Source organism: Natrix helvetica, assembly GCF_964273705.1.
Source record: "Natrix helvetica genome assembly, chromosome: 1".
Classification (NCBI taxonomy): Eukaryota; Metazoa; Chordata; class Lepidosauria; order Squamata; family Natricidae; genus Natrix; species Natrix helvetica.
In genome coordinates, this window is record NC_138548.1 from 137,742,725 (window position 1) to 137,768,120 (window position 25,396).

At 41.9% G+C, this 25,396-nt stretch overlaps 1 protein-coding gene and 1 long non-coding RNA gene across 3 annotated transcripts in view; both read right to left on the minus strand.

Moving 5' to 3' along the window:
• LOC309382490 overlaps window positions 1-25,396 on the minus strand; it is a 273,086-nt gene that overhangs the window by 63,111 nt on the left and 184,579 nt on the right. The gene's annotated exons all lie outside the window — the stretch shown is intronic.
• STEAP3 (STEAP3 metalloreductase) overlaps window positions 11,623-25,396 on the minus strand; it is a 28,350-nt gene continuing 14,576 nt past the window's right edge. For both annotated transcript variants that reach the window (XM_081951054.1, XM_081951055.1), the window contains exons 2-5: window positions 21,222-21,716; window positions 19,494-20,021; window positions 15,610-15,771; window positions 11,623-11,996 (exon numbers count right to left, since the gene is read on the minus strand). In XM_081951054.1, the coding sequence (XP_081807180.1) occupies window positions 11,706-11,996; window positions 15,610-15,771; window positions 19,494-20,021; window positions 21,222-21,707 (1,467 nt within the window). In that variant the 5' untranslated portion in view covers window positions 21,708-21,716 and the 3' untranslated portion in view covers window positions 11,623-11,705. The remainder of the gene's footprint in view (window positions 11,997-15,609; window positions 15,772-19,493; window positions 20,022-21,221; window positions 21,717-25,396) is intronic.

Genomic DNA, 25,396 nt, shown 5'->3' on the forward strand with positions numbered 1-25,396 from the left:
TGAATGAGGCAGAGTGCCCAAGAGTTGTTTATATAGTGCTAAACCTGTAGAAAGGGGAAAAATAGCTTTAAAAAAATTGTCATTTGCAGAGTGGGCATCTAACAATCACCAAGTAACTTCTCCTATTGCCTTTGATTTCGGGCTGGGTAAAGTTATGTAGCCATAACTTTTTCTAGTTCTCATCATGGTAAGAATTGGCCACTGTGATTTATGAGATATGGTCATGGTGGTATGATAACTATGATGAGATTTGATACCAGAATGCATTTGTGCTATTAAAAGAGCCCTTTGCAGTAACTACCCTGTTTCCCTGACAGTAATGACCTCCCCGGATAATAGGTCCAATCAGGATTTTGAGCGCATACGCTAAAATAAGCCCTCTCCGAAAATATTGCAACTCACAGCAGCAGCCATGAGGTGACCATGCTTGCCGCCTCCTGCACCTCGAAAATAATAAAACCTCCCCGAAAATGAGGCCAAGTGCTTATTTCGGGGGTCAAAATAAAATAAGACCCTGTCTTATTTTGGGGGAAACACGGTATTCTGTATCAATATGGTCAAGAATGAATGCTTGTTATTTCTGCTGCTCTTCTTTTAAGGATATAACAATGGTTTGGATTATGTTCAGAGACTGGACAAAATTCCTTTCATTATGAAAAGATACTGTCTCTTAACGGGTTAGCTTCCTTTGGAAAGTGGGTTGCATCACTTCACTTTCTGCCTGATGGTTTAGTTGTGCTGGCCTGCGTTGAAAAACATTAGGAACCAACTCAAAGGGAAGTGTTAATATTGCCGTTTCATAAAGAGCACCAGGTTATTCCCAGGGCTGAACAGGGGGGCAAATTATGGTCTTGTTAATGATGTTTCTGTATTTTGAATAGCTCTTTTTTAATTGGCCTCAACAGATGGCACCACCTGGCTGACACTGACTTAGCCTGGAAGCTAAGTAAGATTGGTGTGGGGTAGTGCCTAGTGAGAGACTTCCGGGGAACGGAGGCTGAAGGCTAGATGGGGAACAAGGGGAAACATTCCAGAAAGGAGGCAGTGTGAAACACTTCTGCATCGCTGCATGGCTATTGCCATGAAGTTTTCAATTTTGGGCTTGATTTGAAAGAGACAATCTTGTAATCCTTCTGTAGTGGCCAGTTTTGCTTGTAGCACCATGATGGCGAACCTATGGCATACATGCTACAGGTGGCACACGGAGCCCTCTCTGCTGGTAGGTCAGATCTCCATGGCGTTTCTTTTGGGAGCTCCTGTTTCCCTGCAAACGACGAAGCAGAAACTCATGAAAGAAAACGATCTTACCTCTTTCCGTGCTGTCGGTGTTGGGATGCCCCACCTGCTGCCGGCCAGCTGGTCTTCGGGTCTCTGCTGGGCATGTCCATGCATGTGTGCATTTGCGTGTGTCGTTGCATGTCCACACGTGTGTGTTGATGCACACATGCACCTTTCAGTTTGGGCATGGAAGCACACGCAGTTTGGGCACTCGGTGCCTAAAAGGTTTGCCTTCACTGTTGTAGCATATACAGAGAGTTCTGGACCTATCACCACAATTGAGCCTGCTGCTAAGTGAGACATTTGTTAAATGAGTTTTGCCCCATTTTACGATCTTTCTTGCTAAGAACTATTAAAAAATACAGTAAACACTACTTGGAGATTCATAATAGAGAAACATCATTAACAAGACCATAATTTGCCCCACCGTGTGTTAATCACTGCAGTTGTTGTTAGTAACACGGTTGTTAAGTGAATGTGGCTTCCCCATTGACTCTGGTTATCAGGAGATGGCAAAAGTTGTTCACCAGACCCCAAGACATTGCAACAAATCATAAATATGAGTCATTTGCCAAGCATTTGAATTTTGATCGCGTGCCCATTGGGAAGCTGCAACAATCGTGTGAAAAATGATCATAAGCCACTTCTTTCCGTGCCAACTTTGAATAGTCACTAAACAAACTTTTGTAAATGGAGGACTATCTGTACATAAAGAAAAGGAGGAGAAATAGGTGCTCAGACTGGCTTTGGAGGGGAGGGAGCAAGGATTGATGTGGCCCGCTTAATGCAATTTTGCTAAGCCGAAATAAAACCCTTATTCTGATGTAGTAGCTACTTCATACATCTTTTGAGATAAGTATGACTTCTTTATGATTTTAAAAAGTCTATTAAAAAAGTGCTCAGTTTAGGCCACCTGGATTAAAAGGAGAACTTAAACAAAGATAAGTGTTCAGTTGGGAGATACCTTTGGTGCAAAATGCACATCTGAACTTGGCAACGAATCAAGAATGTTTGGGATTTAGCGGTTATTTGGAAGAGAAAGGAGCTTTTTGAGCGTGAACTTTTCACTAGCGAAATGATCCAGGTTTTGCATTACTACACTATAAGATTTCAGTATTTTTGGAGATAAAAAAAGGTGATTTTTGTCTTTGACACATGAGAAATAACTTCTAGAGAAATTGGAATATTTAGTTGATCTTTGGCTTCAGGGTAAAAACCAAATTGCTGGATTCTAGAATGAATGCCAAAATTAAATTAATTGGATATAAGAATAATGCCTCAAAGAATCCAATTAGCTGTAAGAAGAAAAATAACCAAGATATAGTTGCAAATAGGCCTGCCAGATCTCACTGCAAAAGCCAGGCCACCCCAGTAGAGCTATATAGAAATTTCTAACTCTTTTCTGCTATCTTGTAAGGATTTTTGCAACCTAGCTATACTAGGCCAAATGTATACTGGATTCAGCGACCCAAGCTTTTAATTTGGTATGAATTTTGTAGCTAGAATGCCAAGAATGGGACAAAAAATACTGGCAGGTCACCCACCATTTTTAATATTGGCCCTTTAGGAAGTGTTTGGAGGAAAAATTCACCCACTCTCTTTAGATGGCTGAAGTCCCCCCCCCCTTTTTTATGTATAAAAAAGATATTGCAAGATCCAATCTGGGTCACTGGGACCAGAGGTTTAGTCTTTCTTCAGAGCTTTTAGATTCATGCTGGAGCCCATCCTCAGGGAATTTCTCTCTACCAGAATATCTGCTTTGAGCTATTCTATGCTTTGGGTTTATGTGGTGCCTTCCTATTGATTGATTAGTGAGTTAATGGCCTGTGATTAGCAGTTGTTTTCTTGTGCTACCAAGTCCTTGGCTCTTAAGTACTTAGTAAGCGGGTGGTAAATTAGCACTCCCATTGACTGACAAGAGGCCCGTTTCCCAGGCTTCAATCATTTCCTTGGCTGTCTTTGTACTAACAAGGCCAACAATTTTAGTAGCTGCAAAATTGATGTCCTTATTCAATGCAATACCCGTGATTACCTTTATGAAAGAACATACACTATATTGCCAAAAGTATTCGCTCATCCATCCACAGAATCAGACTCAGTTGTGAGCGAATACTTTTGGCAATATAGTGTATTTCCATATCTTTGATTTCATGTGATATGGGATCAACGCGGTCAAATTTTGTTAAATTTAATTGGATAGATTTGAAGTTTGTAGTTAACTGAAAGATGATGCAGGCAAGTTATTTTAGTTTGCAGGTGTTGTGGCCTGCCAGTGGCCAGCTGAGCTGGCAGCAGATTCGGACAGTGAGGAGGTTGGGGAGGAACATGGGCCAGTCCTGGAGCCTGGGGAAGGCTCTGATGAGGGCTCTGTGTCAGAGGCAGAGAGAGGACCAGAGCCGTATGCCAGTTATCTTCAGACATCAGTGAGGCAGACGAACAGCTGGAGCCTGTTCCCAGTGTGTGCATGCCCAGCGTTGCCAGATGAAGGGAACAGCTAAAGAACAGGGGTCGACTTGGGAGTAAGGCCACAGGTGGACCATGAATGGCCCATCGCAGAGGAAATAAAAGAGGAGCGAAAAGGGAGTGGAGTTTTCAGGAGAGAATTAATTCTCTTAATTGGTTTGTGACTCTCTGAGACTCCTTGCCAAGTTTTGCATATATTGGCCTGTCAGCTCTTCAAGCCAGATAAGTTCTGTGACTGTATATCCTCCCTTGAAAGACTTTGATGGAGGTAAATTGAGCAGAATTCACAGCAAATTAATAAAAGAGGTTTTTTGTCGTGACAAGGAGTTTGCTTCAGGCTCTTGGGAAGCCTAGGTCAGAACAGTAGGACTGAGGTTCTCAAGTACTCTGCAACTCCCTGGAGTCCCTCGGTTATTACCAAGCACCCGGTTTATTCACAACAGGCACTTCTACAAGAAACACACTACCTTGAAATAGCAGTGCAGTTTACACAAATGCTAGAACAAAGTACTATTAATGGATGTTGTCTTCAGCAAAAACCACAAGGTGTCAGCACAGCTTTTCTTTCATGTAGGAGTGGGGAAAAGATGTACACAGTGAGTGTCTAGTGAGGTACCAAAGACTGCTAAAAAAAATTGTATGCTGTAGGTTTTTTTAAAAAAAAGTTTATGTAATGCTGAATTGCTACTAATACACAAATGAATGTAAACCTGTTAATATCATCTAGCAGAGTTGTCCTTATATGGTGATCTGTTGTGAACTTGATTTCTTCATACATTTAAATAGTCATGTCTTGTTTGCTACTATATTACCATGTCATCTTTAAAAATGTTTAAGGCTTAATCTGCCCATTTTTCAGGGGGCATGCCCTGGTACCCTTCTTTTGGAGAAAAAAAAGGTTAGCTTGAACGTCTCCGATTTGATTTCACTCCAAAATTAATTGGAGGGCTACTTTTGAATAAATGTGGACCACATGTAAAGCTTTAAGTTGTATGTATAAATATATGAATAACATGTCTTGTAAAGTTACTCGGTACTCAAAGATTCCAAATATTTAACAGTTCTTTGTATTCTTCCAATAGAATTGTTGGTGGGAGTTGTCTTAAGGCAGCTGGACCAAAAATATAATCCCTTAAATCCCATATCAAATTAATATTGTGGCTCAGGAATTATTGCTTTAAAGAAGAAATTGAGTTTAGTGGAAACAAGTACAATTGCTAAAATTCCAGTCCAGATACCTAGGGAATGTTATAGGTAGTCCTCAACTTACAGCAGTTTATTTAGCGACCGTTCGAAGCTACAACAGCACTGAAAAAAGTAACTTATGACCATTTTTCACACTTATGACCATTATGTGTACACTCACTGAACAAATGCCTCATTTAGCAACAGAAATTTTGGGCTCAATTATGGTCATAAGTGAAGGACTACCTGTATAAGGTTTACCTGCAGAAATTAAGTTTTGCTGCCTGAATTTGAAACAAACTTATTAAAAAAACAAAACAGCTGCCAAATAAGCTCATTAAAATCCCATTCCCTCTTAAGCAAGAGATTTGGGTTCTTTTGAGGTAATTATTAAAATTAAAATGATGAATCTTGAATATGGCCCATTGCCATTATCCCCTACTACAGGGGTGACCAAACTTGAGAACTTTAAGACTTGTGGACTGAGTCGAAGTCCACAAGTCTTAAAGTTCTCAAGTTTGGACACCCCTGCCCTACTATTTCAGATGTATGTATGTGTGTATATATATTTAGCAGTAAATATTGAAGAATGACTCTTTTCTAAGTGGTCGTTAAAGTGGGCCAATGCAATCTGCTCTGGTTCTCAAAAGTACTATGTGGACCAAGGGCAAACCCCTGCCAAAGCATTCAGTCCATTCGGTCCTTTTTTAAGTCCCCTCCTGCCTTAAGCAGGAATTTTCAACCTACTTTAGGAAAAAGCTCAAATTCCAAATTTTCCCAGGTACTTTGTAACTTCTGAGATATCTTCAGTGCCCTTCCCATCTTTTCCCCAAGTTTGAAAATCTAGGATAAAATGAAAAGGAGAGCTAGAAATAGTCTTTTACTGCAGATAAGAAAAAAGAGAGAGAAAGAGCAGGTTCTTTGCATCAGTTCATAGATATATCCTGATTACATTTTTTTTACAGTATCATAACAAGAATAATAAAATGTCCACTGTAAAGCAGGATGGTAACTTTACAATTCCCAAGGCACAAATTAGGCGGTGCAGAAAAACATTGATATAGGCAGTATGTTACCATTGTTTAGTTTTGCGGCAGATATTCATACAGAATATAGATATAAAAATAATTTTCAAGCGAGCATTACACAAACCTTTCTGTCCCAATATTGGTTAAAAATGCAGAAACTATTTACAAAGAGATTGTGTTTCCTATTGTGACCAGAGAGAGAGAAAGAGAGAGAGAGAGAGAGAGACGGAACATGTCTGGTTTCTTTTACAAAATCAAAGTCACTTTTAAAATGCTTCATGCAGATAGGAATGTTTCACAAAAACTAAAGCAATTCTGATGCTTTGCAACATGTACATGTGACATTCTTGGCAGCAGTCAACGACTAATAACTGTATGGGCATCTTTGGATAATAGAGACAAAGGATCTATTAAATTGTACTTGACAAGATTGTATACCTTATATACACTGTATGAAAGAGGACTGGCCTGCCTTGCCCTGCCCTGGCTGTTGAACAAGGATTTGTGCTTCTATTGGATAGAAACAGACACCTGCTAGGCTGGATGCTGCCACATTATTTCTCGCCATCAGGGTCAAAGTGATCAACCCTTGCACCGTTATTTTAGTGATGATTTTAGGCCAGTGGTGTCAAATGCATGCAGGCCACGCCCACCCCAGCTCCACGAAAAAACATGAAACGCGGCAAGTTTGACACCCATGCTTTAGACTGTATTCATCAATCCAAGTACACTCTCAGCAATGGCCCTAGCCAGCTAGAGAATTCTAGGAATTAAAATCCTTACGTTGTGGGAGACATCCAGGTTCCAAAAAATGTAAAGTCTTTTATATAGGGGAAAGTGTATATAAAAAACACTTCTTTGTAAAAATTTTAAGCAGCGGTGTCATTTGTAGGGACTGCATAGCTGGCTTGGAAGCTCCTCTCCACTAGCTCTATATAGTAGGCTTGACACTTACTAAACTTCTACAAGTTACAAAGCATCATTCCTGGAACTTCTAAAGAGTCTTAATACATAAGCACAACCTTTCATACTACTCATTAATTTCTATTTGCCAGAAAGCTTCTCAAAGGAGATCTAAATAAAGTTGGCTTAGCTACTGTGGCACAGAACAAATTTTGAGGTTTTTTTTGAAATCCAAAATGTCGGAGTCCAAATGTTTCTAGCCCTTAACCACAGATATACTATTTCGGCTACGCTATTACAGACATGAGGTCATAATGACCACTTATACAATTTTCTTAATCTATGAAAATAATAGGTGGGATATGTTGTTTGATTTACTTTGTAAAGTTAAAATTTTCATTTATTGATCAATGTTTTCATGGTTGGATCTAAAAATTGATATATAGAGCAGTAAACCCAAAACTTTATTGATCTCTATCAAATTCACATCGCACAGGTCACTGTTAGTTTCTCCATCCTTGAACTTCAATCTTTCTGCTTCAATTTTAACATTGGTTACCTGAATGATGGTGATAATAATTTCTTTGGAAAATTATAATTTGCAAATCTCTGAGGGAAGTAGGTGGATTCCCGAGATTTCTAGCTGCTGGCCATAGTCCAGGTAATTGAGTACAATATTGTGACTAGCAGTTCTGGATCTATTGTTTCCAAAAGGTGCCGAAGACCATTTGAATTTCTTCTTGCCATATAAATTATTGCATGATGTAGGTTGTACCTGGTCATCAATTTCACTGGGAGCTTCATTATCGCTGATGTCAGAATTGGCGGCAGATTCCTCATTGTCGATTACAAAATTTTTGCCGCAATCCGATTCTACTTCACTCAGTTCACTCTCTGCTTCTTCACACCATTTTAGAACAGTTTCTTCGAAGTTTAGATCACCAAATCGCACACTTTTTGGCAGAAGACTCCAATATCATTTAAAAAATATATGTTAACAGAGTTCTGCAGTCAAAAGACCGAAACTAAATTCAAACGGCGCTATAGAAAACACCAAATAACTAACGCAAGCGCGATGCTGCATACACTCTTATTGGCGGGAAAACAAAAGCTATTCGCAACTGGAATGGCCCAGTTCTAAACATAGGGGTGTTCCGAACATTTTGGAAAACTGTTGCAGTCACCATGAGCGTGGGTCTGTGGTTATGGGCTAGCATCCCAGATGCAGGCAGAGAAGAACCAGATTGAAATAATAGGTAAAGAAATGATACGCAGCTGATTCTTATGGCTAGTTTGCAGTTTTATTACTAGTCAGGATCCATGCCAAGATTGTGAAATAATTACAGAAATTATATTTCTTGTTGCCAGCTTCCATGGGAACGATGGCTCAGGACCAAATTCTGCAAAATCTTTGCTGCATAACTTTAGTGCCTGTTTAAACTGTGCCAGCCTCAGCAGAAATTTGTCTGGTAATGTAAGGAATACTTTGTGCATGTGTTCAATAGCATTAGACTTATATATCACTTATGCTAGACAGACTCCATGTGTAAATAGATGCCGGGAAAGATAAATGCCACCCTACAAGGGTTTGTGGATCCAGCAGGTCACTAGGTTTCTGTGCACTCACCTAAATCTCAATAGTCCATTCACCTTTAAGCCAGCATTTTTACCATGTTTGTTGATCAAACTTGGTTATATGAAACTAAGCCAAAAATTATTATATATACTATCTTACTTTAGTGATGTGTGTGACCCAAGCCAAGTAGCTTGTCAATGGGACTCGGTTTCCCGACTTCAAAATCTGGAACAAGCAGGTCTTGCTTCAAATGTGTCTACAGTACAGCTAAGTTCTTCATTGGATGATTACACACTTTCAGAATTGAAAGATTTGGCAAATTATTTGTAGTTGGGCCATTCAGTAGGCTCAATTCATACTAAAAACAGACGATTTGGAGTACACAGAATCTCTCTATAAAAGCACCTTTTGACTTTTCCTTGGATTATGCGGCAATTGCAACTGTTTTTTTCTATTGTGTTCCACTGCCAAGTTCACACTGAAACTAAAATTATTTTAATATATATGAAGAATTGGCATCGCAATGCAGAGGCTGGGTGGGTGTACAGCCGTCAATTAATAACAATGTCTATGTGCAGTAAGACAGCACTGGAACACTTTTCATTCTTCAAAGTTGTAAGACCATTCGAAATGGCACATTTATTTTGTTAAATTTAAATCTGTTAAATGTATTTACCTGCCTAGCTTAAGTTAACTTCTCTGCCATTGTATATGCTAATAGGTTGCCGATACACAGTTGTTGCCACTTGTCCAGTTTATAGGCCCAAGCTTTATCTTCTTTGGGCAGCTTCTGCCCCCAACTGTTAAGTGCTGCCATGGATAACGGAGGAAAGGACAGCCCTCACAAACCTAAGCACTCTACTCAAACTATTCAGGAAAAGCCAGCCCTTCATTCTGTGTTACCCCATGGCTGAGACAATGAGGAAACAAGAGAACGATAAGAGCTGGTGGGTAAAGACGCAGGATAAAGCATTCAGAATGGCATAACTACAATACCTCTTAACAGTTGCACACTTGAGGGCCAGCTCTTTGGAATGGAAGAGCAGCTTTTGCTAATACTAATTATAAAAGGAATCCAAAGTCCATTTTATCTAACTGATTGAAGTGCTAAAAGGCTGCTGATCTAGAGCAGCCGTTCCAAAATTGTCCTTTATGTGAATTTACTACGTCATTAAATGCTTTTCAAGGCCACTGTAATGTAGCGTCTGTGGACAACTTGGCATCTGCAGAATCTCATATATATATTTGCAAGAGAACAAGATCCAATCTCAGATTGCCGTGAGATCATGATATCTTAAAGCTCATGAGGTTCTATGCAAGATGCCAATATTTTAGGAGACCTGGTGATCTCCCAAGATTTTGAAATAGATGGAAGAAACATCCTTCCTTCCTTCCCCCCACCCCTAACCACACCAGGGAATACAGGTGGCCCCCAGATTACAAGGTGGATACCAGCTTGAATCTGTGGCATACTTATTGTTGCATTTGCTTAGAACAGCGATGGCGAACCTTTTTTGGCTCACGTGCCATAAGTGGGGGGAGCGCAGGGGGGTCGTGTGTGGGTGTGCCGCACCCATAATGCAATGCGCTCCCCCAGTGTGCATGCACGCACTACAGATGCTCCCCTACGCCCCTATGCTTTTTTTGCCCTCCCCAGGTTCCTATAAAGCCTCTGGAGCCTGGGGAGGGCGAAAACAGCTCCCCCCGCCCCCCAGGACGCCGTCCGGAGGCTTCAGGGACCGTCAGGAGGCTTCCCTGATGCCTTCGGAGCGCTCAAAACGACCCTCCGAGCAAATCGGAAGTCACTTCCGGTTTGCTCGGAGGATTGTTTTGAGCGCTCCGAAGGCTTCAGGGACCGTCAGGAGGCTTCCCTGATGCCTTCGGAGCACTCAAAACGACCCTCTGAGCAAACCGGAAGTCACTTCCGGTTTGCTCGGAGGGTTGTTTTAAGCGTTCCGAAGGCTTCACGGAAGCTCATGAAGCCTCCGGAGGGCCTCGGGGGGCAGGGCGGGGCGGTGGAGCCTCTTTTCACCCTCCCCAGGCTCCTACAAAGCCTCTGGAGCCTGGGGAGGGCGAAAAATGGCTTTTTAAAAGGGTGAAATCAGCTGGCCAGTGCGCGCATGTGTGCCCTGACAAATGGCTCTGTGTGCCACAGGTGGCGCACGTGCAATAGGTTCGCCATCACTGGCTTAGAAAAATCAAGTAACCTGTGTGTGAATTTGTCCATGTAAGAGAAATGTGATATTATATGTTGCAGCTATGTGTACATGTGTAAAATATTTAATTCTGTCTCCATAATGGCTAATATTGTAGCCTCACAGCTTCTTTGCCCCTACCATGTTGTATATAGAACACTATGCTGAAAAGTTTTGGAAACAAGTGGAAGGAGTTAAAACACAATTGTTACATCAGTAGCTGCAGCAGGGGTGCGTTCCGGCATGTTACTACTTCCGGTTTGCTTGTGGGTGCTTTGTTCGTGCGTGCTTGATTCGTGCATGCGCAGATCAATAAAAATTACTCTGCACATGCACAGAAGCAAAAAACAAGATGATGGAGAAGTGGTTTGTGTGGTAGGCCTGGGTCGCTGCTGGTTCCAGCAACCCAGGCCGCCAAACTACTACCGGTTCGGCTGAACCGGGCCGAACCGGTAGGAACCCAACACTGAGTTGCGGGGTATTTAAAATAACCCTCCCTGACCTCTGTTGACTAACCTCTAGGCTGATTCCCCCTTCTCCTGTGAATTAAAGTATTTTCTTTAATAACTAGATGTTTGTTATTTGTTAGAATTAGTTCTCCTTGTTTAATGGATAAGGGGCTGGGTATAGTTGAAAGTCCATTTCACAGAATTTAAAACATATTTTGTTTTTGCTCAGAAGGAAGCCCAGATGTTATTCATGAGTGTAGGTCACATTGCAGCCTTATGAGAAAAAAAAACTGGTATCAGGGAAAAACAAAATGTTTCTAGTATTGTGTTTTACCTGTATTAAAGAAGCAGAATGCTTGTGTTTCCTTATGTACAATATGTTTCAATGGTCTAAGTGAAAATTCTGCACTGATGTTTTTAAGGCAACCTTTTTATAACCTAGGAAATTATCAGTGTATTCTCAAATGTCACTCTGTTCGATAACTTTCTCCTGGAATAAGATATGGCCCACCATTTAATGATCCCAAATAGGCTTTTTTTAAAAAAAACAAAAACAAAACACGCACCCAATAAAAACAGAATCATAATGCTTCTTCACAATTGTAATGGAAACAGAGGTTCATCAGCATCACACAGTGCTGCTGCTTTCTCCACTGGAAAATTCCCCGGATGCTCTTGGCAACGTGAACTTGACGTACCTGCTCCGCTCCCACCCACCCCTGATGCGCCGCAGTCTTTGGCTCATACAAGGAAAGTTGAAAAAGAGCTTAGCTAGGATTATGGTGCATGGTACCAGGAGAGTGAGGGTGAAAGTGGGAGGCAGGTAAAACTTGTATTGGTTTTCATCAAAGGCTCTTGTCCAGCCGTACGTCAAGGTGTGGAATGTGCTGATCACCAGAGCAACGAAACCGAGGGTAGACTGAAAAAAATGGGGAGAAATAAAGACCTGTTATTTTCTGTAATGTTAACTTTTATACTCTACTTCAGGGGTGTCAAACTAGATTTCATTGAGGGCCACATCAGGGTTGTGTATGATCTCGGGGGTGGGGATGGCTGGGCATGGCCAGGGTGGGTGTGGCCAGCTCAGTGTCACTCATGTTGGGGGCATGAGCGCTCTGCCAGCGAATATGAAGCTTGGGAGGGCCGAGCTCTGTTTTTGCTGACAGAGGGTTGCAGGAAGCCATCACAGCTGAAAACAGAGCTTGTACCGTAGGCCGGTCCTTTGCTGTTTCTAGGATGGCCCCGATCCAAGCACCCTGCCAGGCCCGTTCCGGCCTGCGGGCCTTGAGTTTGACACCTCTGCTCTACTTCGAACATACATCCATACCTGGATATTTATCCTGATTCACTGCAGTCACTTGGCACTGAATCCTTGACTCAACAGAATTTAGTCTCCAGTAAACCCACAAGCAGTTAACTTACACATGAAAAATGTCTCTGAAATGTGATATTAATTCTGTTGAAGTGAATGGAAACATAACTGTTAATTTTGTTAGGGTATAGTCAACCCCTTTCCAGTCGTTTAGATCAGCAATGGACACCTGCACCCCAAGTCCAATGAGATTTTGAAAAATTAATAGTGATATAGGAAATTGGAAGGCTCTGGGAGGAACTCTGATCCCATTACCATTTGTAAACTGAGCACATCATGGGTGCAAAAGGTTCATTTCTGCCCCTTCGAAAGACTTAAGTTACCGCTTATAATCTGGTAGAGATGGGTTGATCTCAATCCCAGGTGTGCTTCAAACTGGATGGAGATAAAGCTAGATGTTGGCCTGAATTCTCTCCTCATCAGCAACCAAAGAGGCCCGTGTTTGCAGTGACACAGCCAGGGACTGTTACGAATCCCAAATGATATATTAGACTGCAAATCTGGCTTGCTTTGACTTTTAAAACAGTAATGTGTAAATATGCAAGACTCTGACATACGTTAAAGCATCTTGCCCTGTGCTGAATTGTAATAGACGGATTTGGGAAGGAAGTGCATTTTTTTTAAAAAAAGAAAGAATCATTATGTCATTTCTTCTAGAAACAAGGACTGAGCAAATATCATAAGGGAGCCGTAACTGGTAATATGAAATATGCGTTTGGTTTACAAGCAGTTGCCACATGAGAGGCCTGAGGCTCGCATGGCTGAAAACTTCCACATGGCTTCATGTGCCACAAATCTGCACATAATAGACAGAGGTAGCTAAGTTAACAGAGCTGTTAGTTCAAATATCATCTAAACCTCCTTCAGACCTAACCCAACATATATACCTTGAATCAAATACTTACGTGGGGCAATAACTTTGGAGCCCTTGCGTGATGTTGTAACCTTTTAGCAGACCCTCAGCCAATAGAAAAAATTCAACAGGATCAACCTTTGCTGGAGAGGGACATGGGTCCCTCTTTATTATTCATGTTGATAAATGTAAGCAAATCCATGTATGTATGGATTTCCCCTTTGCTTATATTTCCCCTTTGCTTATATGCCTTAGTATGGCTGGATTCAGTCACTGTGACTTAACTGTATGCAGCAAATCATAATTAGAACAAAACCAGGGTTTTCGTCTAAGGAGGTGACTCAACAAGCATCCTTCCTGAAAGGATCACGGTATTTTCAGTAGTCTTTTATGTATTCCACATTATCTTATTACAACACAATGGTACCGCAACCATCTCCGAAAGGCTGTCTGGCAGAAAGATTCCTTGCCTGTCAGAGAGAGTCATTAGCATTGACCTTGAAAAGGATTTTGCCTTTCTGGCTTATTACAGGAGTGCTGTAATCATAACAAGAGCCCAGAAAGCCATGTCAGAGCAGGAAACAGAAAGACTAACCTAAGTGGATGTACAGAAGTAATTGGTGACATTGTTTGATTTTGTTAGAAAATTAGGACTGGTTTCAATACCAGGAATATCTATTTATATACTGGGTGATTTTTTTTTTGCAGTGCTCTGGTCTTTTAAGCTAAATCTCTGTCTCATTAAACTGGAACAGCTTCTTGTTAGGATGTCTTTTGACGACGAGACAGCTCTGGGTAGCAAAAAACTCTCTCTTCTGAGAATCGACTGCTTTCATTCATCAGTATCCCTTTCTGTTTCCCTCGTTTTCTTCAGCCGTGGGGAATGCCTGCAACATCCTTCACCAGAGCAGTCCGCTGGAAGTCAGTTGAAGGTTGTAGTGAACCAATGTCTCTCTTGAAACCAATGAAACTATCAAGGTTTCCTACAGGAAATCTTCTTGGTACACTACAGTGGAGTTCCCCAACCTTTCTGGCTTGGTGGCTTGAAATCTTCTTGGTACACTACAGTGGAGTTCCCCAACCTTTCTGGCTTGGTGGCTTGGGGGCAGGTGGCTTTATATGCACATGCGCAAACAGGGCTGCGAGCACGATGCTCGTGGTGACGGCAGTGTCTGCGGCGAGGGTAGCATCTGCACTACGTTCATGCAATGCTAATGTACGTGGGTGAATTGTGTGTGCCCATGCATGCCCACTGGCCAGCGACTCATGTGGCCTGGTGGCCAAGGCCCGGTAGTGGGCTGTGGCGCACAGGGTGGGGACCCCTGCACTACAGGATCTTCTTGATGCCCTTGCCCGGTTTGTGGAATTTTGCCATCACTGAAATATTCACCCTCGCTGCCAAAAGGGTCCTTAAAGAAGTAAAACTGTTATTATTATGCGGCTCTATTGAGAAAGATGTTTTTCTATAGCCACCAACATCCACCCCCCCCACCTCTCGACTGAACTTCCTAGGGATCCCAGGGTTTTTGGTCTTAATTTAATCCCCACTTTTGGCCACTTGCTCTTTTCAGCCCACCCACCTCACAGGGCGGTTGTGGTAGTAAGGAAAATAGAAGGTGGGGACCTGGGCTGGGTTCCAGCAGGCACTACTGCCGGTTTGCTCGTGTGTGCACTTTGCACGTATGCGCAGTGCAATTAAAATTGTTCTGCGCATGCACAGAACTGAATAACAAGATGGCGCCGCCCGGGGAATCGGTTCAGGGGTGTGGTAGGCCCGGGTCACTGCTGGTTCCAGCGACCCAGGCCTCCAAACCACTACCGGTTTGGCCGAACCGTAAGTACCCACTACTGGTGGGGACACAATAGGTATGTATATATGCTGCCTTGAATTGGACAACATCTGGATGGCCAATCATCAACATCATGTAATAATCTGAGTTTTTGGATTCTACTTTCTATCTCGCTCAGAACACAGGGTGTACTTCATCTCATCTAGGCCTATTTAATGCAGTGCTGTGCAATCTTCGTGTAGCTGGAAGATTCCCTGTAAAAGTCACAGGAAGGTGGCTTGGAGCCAAAGGCATTCTACTCCCTATTTATGCGGGCATCATCAGCATGTTGGTTCTCCATTCCAGGGATGCTGCCACAGAAGATATATTCACCTATGGTGGTTAGCAACAAGGCTGGATAGTGATGAAATTCTTTACGTGTATACTGAATGGACCTCAGAACACGGTCTCCTTCACCACCAATCTGGCTTCAAGAATTCATCCTTTCTGTTGAACAACCTTGAACTGTAGCACTTACTTGAATGAAGTTGAATTCCCTCCAGTTGAGAGAGTTAGCGATGGACGGGAGTGAAGTTATGGCAAGTAACGAGAGCAAGCCCAGAGCCATGATGCCAAAAGAGATGTATATCTCCATCCTCCAGACTTCCTCTTCCACCCAGGCATCTGTTCTCTTCTCCACCTGAAAGAACAGTGGGAAAGTCATGTTGAATAAACCAAGAAATGGGGAACAGGATGGCAAACTGAATAAAAGCTCGAGGGCAGGATTAATTTCCATATAATGTCTGCCAGCTTCAGGATATCTTGAAACTTTGGACAAAGGAAGCCTGTCCTTCAGCCAACTTTTTTTTTTCTGATCAGATACTGATTCCTAACCTCCATTTGACTTGAAGAAACAGGAGCGGGAACTTTTCATATCTGGGAATAGTCACAAGGGTTCCAACAGTCAGTTTTGGCCCGCTCCTACCATTGCCCCAGGCAGCTTCACACAGTTTGCATACACAATGTGGGGCTGTTTCATTAATGTTCGTCAATGATAGTGAGGTTTAAATAGTTTAAGCTGGCACATGGTTAACTCCCACAACTGAAGTGCAAGTGCTTCAGTTGTGCCACTGGCAATTAGCTAACAGCTTCCTTCCTATTGCTCTCAATACTGCATAAAAGGAGGCTTCACCTGTGTTTTCAATGCAGTACAGTGTGTGCATGTGTTGGATGTTTAGTACTGCCCTCCAAAAGTTCCCTTTAAGTCACTTATTGGCATCCAAGTGTACTTAGGGTTTTGCTTCTCCTAGGCTGGATGGAAAGCTCTTTCTGGATCACGATCTGTTTAGAAACCATTTTCCTAGACTAGAGTTGAGCATTTATCAATCCACCAATCAACAACCATATATCTTGGCATAAAAATATTGCAAAGGAAAAGCTTCAGAGCGTTTGTAATTGTGCCATGTGGCTTAGGGCCGGGCAAAAACTTTTTATCAACCAGCGAGATTTGACCGGTTCCTTTTTCCTGGTGGACACATGTGGATTGAAACAAAAATGTGAATTTAATTCGGCTGTAGGAGTCCCTCCCACTTACCTTCACTTACCATCTGGTACCAATAGAGAGTGAATCTTTGCGGGATCGCATTCTGCCCCATACATCCCTGCGACCAATCTGCTCTCACAGAGAGGGACTCCTCCGGGTGCCGTCCACCAGGCAGTGTCAGAGGGCGGCGCCCAGGAGTAAGGCCTTCTCTGTGATGGGCCCAGCCCTCTGGAATGACCTCCCCCCAGACATCAGGATAACGACCGATCTCCGCTCCTTCCGCACGAAACTCAAGACCCACCTGTTCCAACTAGCCGGCCTGGCTTAACTAGAACTTTCTAACCTCCCTGGCAATTTTAATTATTGTAAATGTAAATTTTGGGGTTTTAAATTATTTTAACTCTTTTAATTTATTGCTATTTATTTTAACCTAGTGGCTTTTTATTTGAATCTTATTTGTTAAACACTGATGTCACCTCCTCCATGCCACATCTGTATATTTGTTTTGATTGTACGTCGCCCCGAGTCCCTTTGCGGAGAGGGGGCGACTGATAAGTCAAATAAATAAAATAAATAAATAAAATCCCACTTATACCCACACGTAGGTATCTGGATGAGACTGACAACTGGATTGGCAACAAAACTATTATTCTAAACCCAGTCACACGTATAGGAGCCACCGAATTGATTTCCCCATATTGTTGAAACGCAACAGAAAGAAAACAGAACGTCTATAACTCTCACCGACCTCTGCAAGATTGTGCCAGGAATTTGGTGCCTGGAAGAACAAACCACACTTTGCCTTTTGAAAGATACAGTTAAAATGGCAAAGAGGCTCTAGTTTCAAGCAAAGACCACAAACATCACTCTCCGAATGCTGGACAGCTTAGGGGCTTAATGGGATTTGGTTTAAATGCTTTTAGGAGAGAAGTCTTCAGGCTAATGGGGGAAAAAAAACCTCTCAGAAATGGGATTTGTACTACATTACAGAGACTGACACTTAGCTCCTTCCATTTATTCTGTTAAATCAATGTGATTCATGAAGCTTGGGGGTGGGGGTGGGGATAACTAGCATAAAGAAGAGAAACAAACAGGCCAGGAAAGCTTGCCTGAGATTTATTTACAAAAATCACCCAAAAGAAACAGGAACGGAATTAAAAGCTGGGGTGGGGATATTGTGTTCCTAGCAGCAAATACAGGAAGGCGAATGGGCAAGAGATCAGGCAGGCAAGCTAGAATGGAATTGAAATTCTTGTTTTTCTACCCTGCATCTCTTATTCACTTACTTAAGTAGAACTGAGGTCCATTGGCATCAATGTAACTTCATCAAGTTTATAATCTTTATTGATAGGGAAAAAATACCTGTAGTTCAGGGTTGAACTATGGGGTCCTTGCTGCTCTCTGAGCTTGGTAGTTTTCTTGCAGATATTTCATTACCAAACTAGGTAATATCATCAGTGCTAGATTCTGTATGTTCTGGCCTGGGCTGATATAGGAAGCAATCTGTGCTAATTTAGAAACTGAAATGAAACCATTCTATCGAAGTGTTCCATAGAAATCATCTACTCACACCTTAGATTTTGAGGTTAAGCGTGGATCTTGACTTCCACACAGAAAGAAACCACTTTTCTAACTTTTCAGAAGGGCAAAGGAAAACCAGAAATATCCACAGTTCACACTGGATAATGCCTTCTGACCCAGCTTTCCTCCTACTGGCTCAGGTGAATGCTATGTCCAGGATCTCCTTCTTTTCCTCCTTGGAGAATGGGAACCTGGGCTGAATCATTCATCCCTTTGGGAAATACTTGGAAGCCTAAGCTAGCTAGAATATAACAGCCAGTTTTCTGGAATCTAGAATGTAGACTAAGAATGGCTATGGAATTTTTGGGATGGAAAATCCAGAAAACGAGTATGGAAGGAGACTAAAATCTCTTTCATGTTTTGTTGCAGTTCTAAATAAGATAGCATGGTTAATCAGAACAAAATGCCAGAAAGAACCCCAATTTTGTATCTTTTGAAGGTACAAACATCATAACAATGGAGTCCTCAGTGCTCTCTGAGCATGTTTTCTTGCAGACGTTTCATTAACGAAGTAGGTAACATAATTAGCGCTAATGAAACATCTGCAAGAAAATAACCAAGCTTAGGGAGCACCACAGTTCAACCTTGAGCTACAAATACTGTCTTCTTTTCATTATGGAACTATGGAATGAATGAATGGTGGGCAATCCAAACTTCCATTGCTGAATGTGGCCTTAAGTTCCTCTACTCAATGATGTCCTTCTGAGAATATTCAAAAACTTTAGGGCTACTCCTGATAGAAGCTCAATGAAGTGTTCTCTGCCCTTAAAGTAACAATCTCCAAACTATCTCACTCCCAAAGCTAAGAAAAAGCTCTCATGACATTCCGATCCTGGCAATTTGGTATCACCATTCCACTCACTGCGGCTCCCATCCTGCCAAAACATAATTACAGGTAGTCCTTGTCTTATGATCACGAGTGACCCAAAATTTCTCTCACTAAGACAGTTGTTAAGTGAGTTATCCCAATTTTATGACCTTTCTTGCCATGGTTGTTAAAGTTAGTAACCTCTGGGTTAAGTGAATCTGGCTTCCCTATTGACTTTGTTTGTCAGAAGATCGCAAAACGTGATCCAATGACCCCAGGACACTGCATGATCATGTGACCACGGAGATGTTGCTAGAGTTCTGTTGTAACTTCGGTCACTAAACAAATAGTTGCTAAGTCGAGGACTACTTATACAGCCCGCTAGCTAGAACAAGGTTGCGGCAATTTGGAATGAAGCAATGGAGCTAGGGATTCCTAAGATCATGCAATGAAAGGAATAAGCAGCCGGTTTTCCAATTTCCTTCCATACCTGCTTGACTGCCTCGTTGAGCAACAGATAGCGGTGGGACCGGCGCATGGGTAGGCACAGACTATAGACAGCATGCAATGCTGCGCAGAAAAAGCTCAGGAGGCCTATCTGCTTCCGGTGTTGCAGCCACTGGTCAAGCCAGTCAGGGAAACGCCGGTACTTTGTGCAGTGGTACAGCTGAAAGATGGCTGCGAGCACTCCAGGAAGGTAGACCAAGGAGAGCATGACGTAGGCTACGCAAGGCAAGGTGGTGTTGACGATCTCCACAGGGATCTTGTAGAATTTGTTCTTCTTCTCTCGAATGTAAGGATGCAAGACTTGCCGGATGAAGTTGTAGGTGTAGAAGCAGAGAAAGAGGCCCAGGGCCAAGAAGACGGGAATCTTCCAGGCAGGGAGGAGACGCAACGGAATATTCTCTATTTCTCGAGCTGAGAACAAGGCACCCATGTCCACTGGGCTGAAGCCCAGGGCATGAGCAATTTCAGCAACAGACTGTTTGGCTTCTTGGTTGTCAGAGCAAATGAAGACCTGCAACGAAAGGAGAGGGGGGGGGGAGAGAAACATCTGGGAAATTGCAATCCAAGGCAGTTGTGCAACCAAAGGAATCTTAACAGGATAGTGTTGTCTAGTCGTTAAAGTTTTAGACTTGGACCCGAGAAGCTCAGTTTTAAATTCCTATTCAACCATGGGATTCATCGCTGATTTGGGGCCATTTATTCTTTCCCTCCAACCTACCATACAGAGTCAAGTGAGAGGAAATCTACTTGTATACCATGTGAGCTCTCAGGTGAAAGATAGGATATAAATGTGGATGAAAGGGTGGATGGATGACCACAGCAGCAGCAGTAAAAAATGATTCACCTAACAATATTTTCTTTTCTGTTCCTGGATGCTTTTACTTCCCATGATAGCCTCATTCTTGAATGTGGAAATAAGCATTTCCCCCAGTGAACCATTATGAATAACAAGAGGCTTCTGATGAGGGATTTAAAAAAAGGTACTTAAGTACTTGATTATATGAATTGTAATGAATCGATAATTTTCTATAATATTGACTACCTCAATTACAAGGTCAGCCAGAATTTGATGCCTGAGCCTAATATTTTATTGGTTGCCCATCTTGTGAACAGTGTGTTGTCATAAAGGTAGAGATCAGGCTTCACAAGCAGGAGACTGAGTTTGATCCTTGATAGTGGCAGGTATTTCTCTCTCTGGGAGCAAAAAGAAAATATCTGCTGTGAACTCCTCATAGGCATCAGGAAGGGCATCCAGTCAGGAAATGCTCAGCTCCATTCAGCCACCCAGATTCCAGCAAGGGATTACAATTTGTTAAAAGAAAAAAATTGGTTGCCCATCTTTACACAAGATAACTTTGATGACTTACAATCATACATATATGATGGAGGATATGTGTGTGTGCATACACACATACACACTCATAAATAAATTAATCCAATTGCTAAAAGTCAATTACAGATGGGGAGGGCAGGGTGGGAAGGGGAGATGGGATCTGTTATTAATCGATCAACATCCTCCATTGGGGTGGAGATGGTTGATGCTTTTCCCTTTTTTTTTCAAGCTAAATTCACACTGTTTCTGATGGGTCTCAACCTTACGCAGAACAAACTGGTTAAACTATGATTTCTTCTGAGGAGGGGGAAAATCTCAGAATCTCAGAGACGCCGGTATGCCCACAATGTACCAAAGGGGGAAAAAAAATCCCATTACCTGTTTATTCCCATCTCTGGCACCTGACTGCAGGGTCCAGGCTGAAATGACATTAAATCCTTTGACCACAATGCAGGCTGGCAAAAGCGAGGCTAGGTACTCTGCATTGGATTCCTTGTGATGATTTATTTCAGCATTGTTGCTAACATCCACCAGTACTTTGCCAGAAAGCTCGTTGTTGAGGTCACAGAGCGTGGTGTAGTGTTCTCTGAAAATTGCTACAAAGATGATATCGGCCTTCTTTATGGCGTCTGCCTGGCATGTTACCTCCACTGCAGAAGGAAAGAGGCTGGTGTTGCACTTCGGCTTCCGGCTTCCGACCACCACTTTGAAACCTGAGCACACCAGGCGCATAGACAAGGAGCGGGCAAAGTCTCCACTTCCCAGAATCCCAATTGTCCTGCTCCCAGCAGCCGGGGCCAGGCTTAAATTACTGTCCGCTTTCTGATCATCTAGCAATGGTTTGGCCATGTCTCCTCCTGGCATCCCGTAAAGCTAAAGCAAATAAACACAAGGTCATATCAAACACACACATTGGTTTTTTTTCATGAAGCATCTGCTTGATTATTGACGGCATATGGCTTAAGTCCCACACTGAAAGTTATTTGAACATCTCAAATAAAAATCAGAATAATTTCTTTGTCTCATGCAGCTGTACACTATAATGTAAGTGTTAAATGTTATTATAACATTTATAATAAATACTTAAATAAGTAAATACTTAAATCAGGCTTCAGAATTTGTCATTAAAATAATGTGTTAATGCTTAAGCGTAATTCAACAAGTAAAGAAGAACATGCCTACTTACAAACTTTATTTAAACTTACTTCTAAAATCTTTGCTGTTTCCTGATGAAGAGCTAAATTTTACTTTAAAATCAAGTCTTAATATGATTTTATAAATGCACAGTTTTTAACAGAATATTTTTAGCACTTGAATAAGTATGAATTAGAAAATATTACACATTTCCAAGATTATTGATTCCAAGAATTAAATTTCATGATGTTTCTATGCTTATTAGTTTTCATTTTCTAACAGCCTTTGTTGTTTTTGCATTATCTTTAGAGAAAATCCCAAAAGTTTATCTGCAATAAAGATTCTGGAATAAATACAGATTAGAATTGCATTTTATAATATGAAACCCCTGGTTTGAGACGCCATTCCTGTAATTGCAGCAGAAACACTCTTACATTATACTCATTTAATCCAATGAACAAAATTATCAGCTTAAAAAACAGATCGGTTTTTGAGCTCTATTTCAGAAGTTCCTTTTAAAAGCACTCTTAAAAGCAGCAGGATTGACATGCAGTCCTTTAGATGACCTCGGATTGTAACTCCCATTATCCCTCACTACTGGACATGTTAGCTAGAGAAGATTGGGAATGAGACATCTTCAGAGCTAATTGTTGCCCAGTTCAGACTTCAAACAAACAGAACCTTATCTGTCTAAGTGAAATTAAGATATATAAATATTCAGTAATGTCAAGATAGAATTTACCTAGAGATTTGTCTCATGAACCAGTGATGCCTCAAACGCGCAAGCCGTTCTCCCTACGGATAAGGAACTGTCTTAGTCTCTTTTATAGTCTGGCACCTGTGTTTTGCAAACTGCCATTCAAAATGAGCAAGGGCAGATTTGCAAAGTTTTAAATTAAACATTGTGCTCTCTTGTTTTGATTTGCCAAGACAATAGATGATGCAATCCATCTAAATCTGAAGCATTACACCCTTTGAAAATAAAAGCAAATAAAGTAAAAGCAAAAGAGTGGTATTTTTAAAAGGAGGGGACTAGCTTAAGTCTGGACTCTCATTAATGGTAGATTTAACTAAGACCATTGCTTGAAATCAACATGTTTAAGACAGCTTGCTCAAAGATTCTTATAAAGGAGTGTGGTCTAGTTTCTCACCTTAAAACAGGTGAGTCAGACGCCTTGGTGGTCCACTAAGCCTTTATTTTTGCTGATTCATATGCAGCGCTTATCTGTAGCAACACAGTGTTGGATATACAGAGATGACTTGTTCCTGCTTTCCAAAATTGGAACTAAGGTAAATCCAATGAAAATGACTCCCTCCTTGGTGCAACCGTACCATTTGTTCTGATTTTGTTTGGAACTCATACGATACTGGTGGGGAAAGAGCAAGGTGGCTTTTTTAAATCCCAAATTTTTAATTGCAATCACTTCTCCTTCCTTTCCAATCACAGGAGTAGCAAGATGGATCAGGCATCTTGTTACAGGCAGAGAGAATAAGCAATGGCCCTGGGAGAAGTTCTTTAGTGACTAAACACAGACAAGATTGGGATGCTCTGTGCACAGTCACTCATGCCCTCGTCCTTTCTCGCCTGGACTACTGCAATGCTCTCTACATGGGGCTGCCCTTGAAGAGCACCCGGAGGCTTCAGCTGGTCCAGAATGCAGCCGCGTGGGTTGTCATGGGGGCACCTAGGTGCTCCCATGTTACACCCCTTTTAGGCGGCCTGCACTGGTTGCCGGTTGTTTTCCGGGTGCGATTCAAGGTATTAATTATGACCTTTAAAGCGCTCCATGGCTTAGGCCCAGGGTACCTGCGAGACCACCTACTGCCACCAGTAGCCTCCCACCGTCCAGTACGATCCCACAGAGTTGGCCTCCTCAGGGTGCCGTCGGCCAGACAGTGTCGGCTGGTGACCCCCAGGGGGAGAACCTTCTCTGTGGGAGCGCCTTCCCTCTGGAATGAGCTGCCCCCGGAGCTTCGCATAATCCCTGACCTCCGGTCCTTCCGACGCGCCCTAAAAAGTTGGCTTTTCTAGCAAGCCAGCCTGGCCTGTTAATTTTAACTTATTTTAAATGTATTGTCTTTTAAATTCGGTTGTTTTTTTTGGATATGTATATAATTTTTTTAACTTTGGGATGTGTGTTTTTTTAATGTCGTACACCGCCCTGAGTCCTTTTGGAGAAGGGTGGCATATAAATCCAAATAAACAGAAACAGAAACAAGATGGTATAAAAGATAAAGATAAAAGGCTTCCTCTGTCCAGTCATGTCAGATTCGAGGAGAGGTGGTGCTCATCTCCGTTTCATAGTCAAGGAAGCCAGTGTTGTCCAAAGACAATTTCTGTGGTCATGTGGTCAGCATAGCTATATGCCAAAGGCGTATGGAACGCTGTTACTTTCCCACCAAAGTGGTACCTGTTTGTCTATTCTCATTTGCATGCTTCTGAACTGCAAGGTGGGAGGGTATTAGTTTTGCACAATTTATTTCTCTTTAGGGCTGCATGGATACATGGATAAAGTCTCTGTTTTTCAAAATGCAATTTTTGAAATATTTTAAAAATAAAAATCACTTTTAAGAGCAGTCTCAAAATTACCAGGAGTGTGATATTGATGGGACTTGCTCTGCATTTGGGATTATGGTTAGGCAGTTGCACTTGGGGTCTGTATCATACTAATTTACACTTAGCTGGTATATATTATCGGGTTTTATTTCATTTACTGATATTGTATACTCTGAGGAGCCAATTTGGTGTAGTTGTTAAGGCACCATCTACGAACTGGGACACTATGAGTTCTAGTCTTGCCTTAGGCATGAAGCCAGTTGGTGATCTTAGGCCAGTCACTGCCTCGGAAGGAGGCAACAACAAACCATTTCCAAAATCATTCCAAGAAAATTGAAGAGACTTGTACAGGCACAGGAATAAAAATCTCACTGGGAGGAATACACCCAAGAAAAGAATCTTGAAACCTCTAAGTAGCTTGTACTCAAGTTACACAAAGGACTGCTTTTTTTGCATTCTTAGATCAATAGTAAATCTATTTTACCAACCTACTAGTAACAATCATTACCCTGTCGGTAAAATGGAAGGGTCAGTGTGATGGCTCTGCATTCATGATATTTATTTTATTCCTGTCTTGGTTAGTTTTTATAAAGAACTCAAGCAACAACATTTCTAACAGTCCTTCCTTCTCCTATTCTTTCTCCACAACAACCCTGTGAGGGCTGAGAGAGAATGACTGGTCTAAGATCACCCAGCGCTGGGTTTCATGCCTAAAGTGAGACTAGAACTCACACACTCCTGGTTTCTAGCCTAGTTATTATAGCATGTATTTAGTATTTCTTTATCTTCTGTAAATACTATATGATTCTAGCTGTATTTTATTTTTTTAACAAACCATGTTATGAATGATTAGCCCATTCTG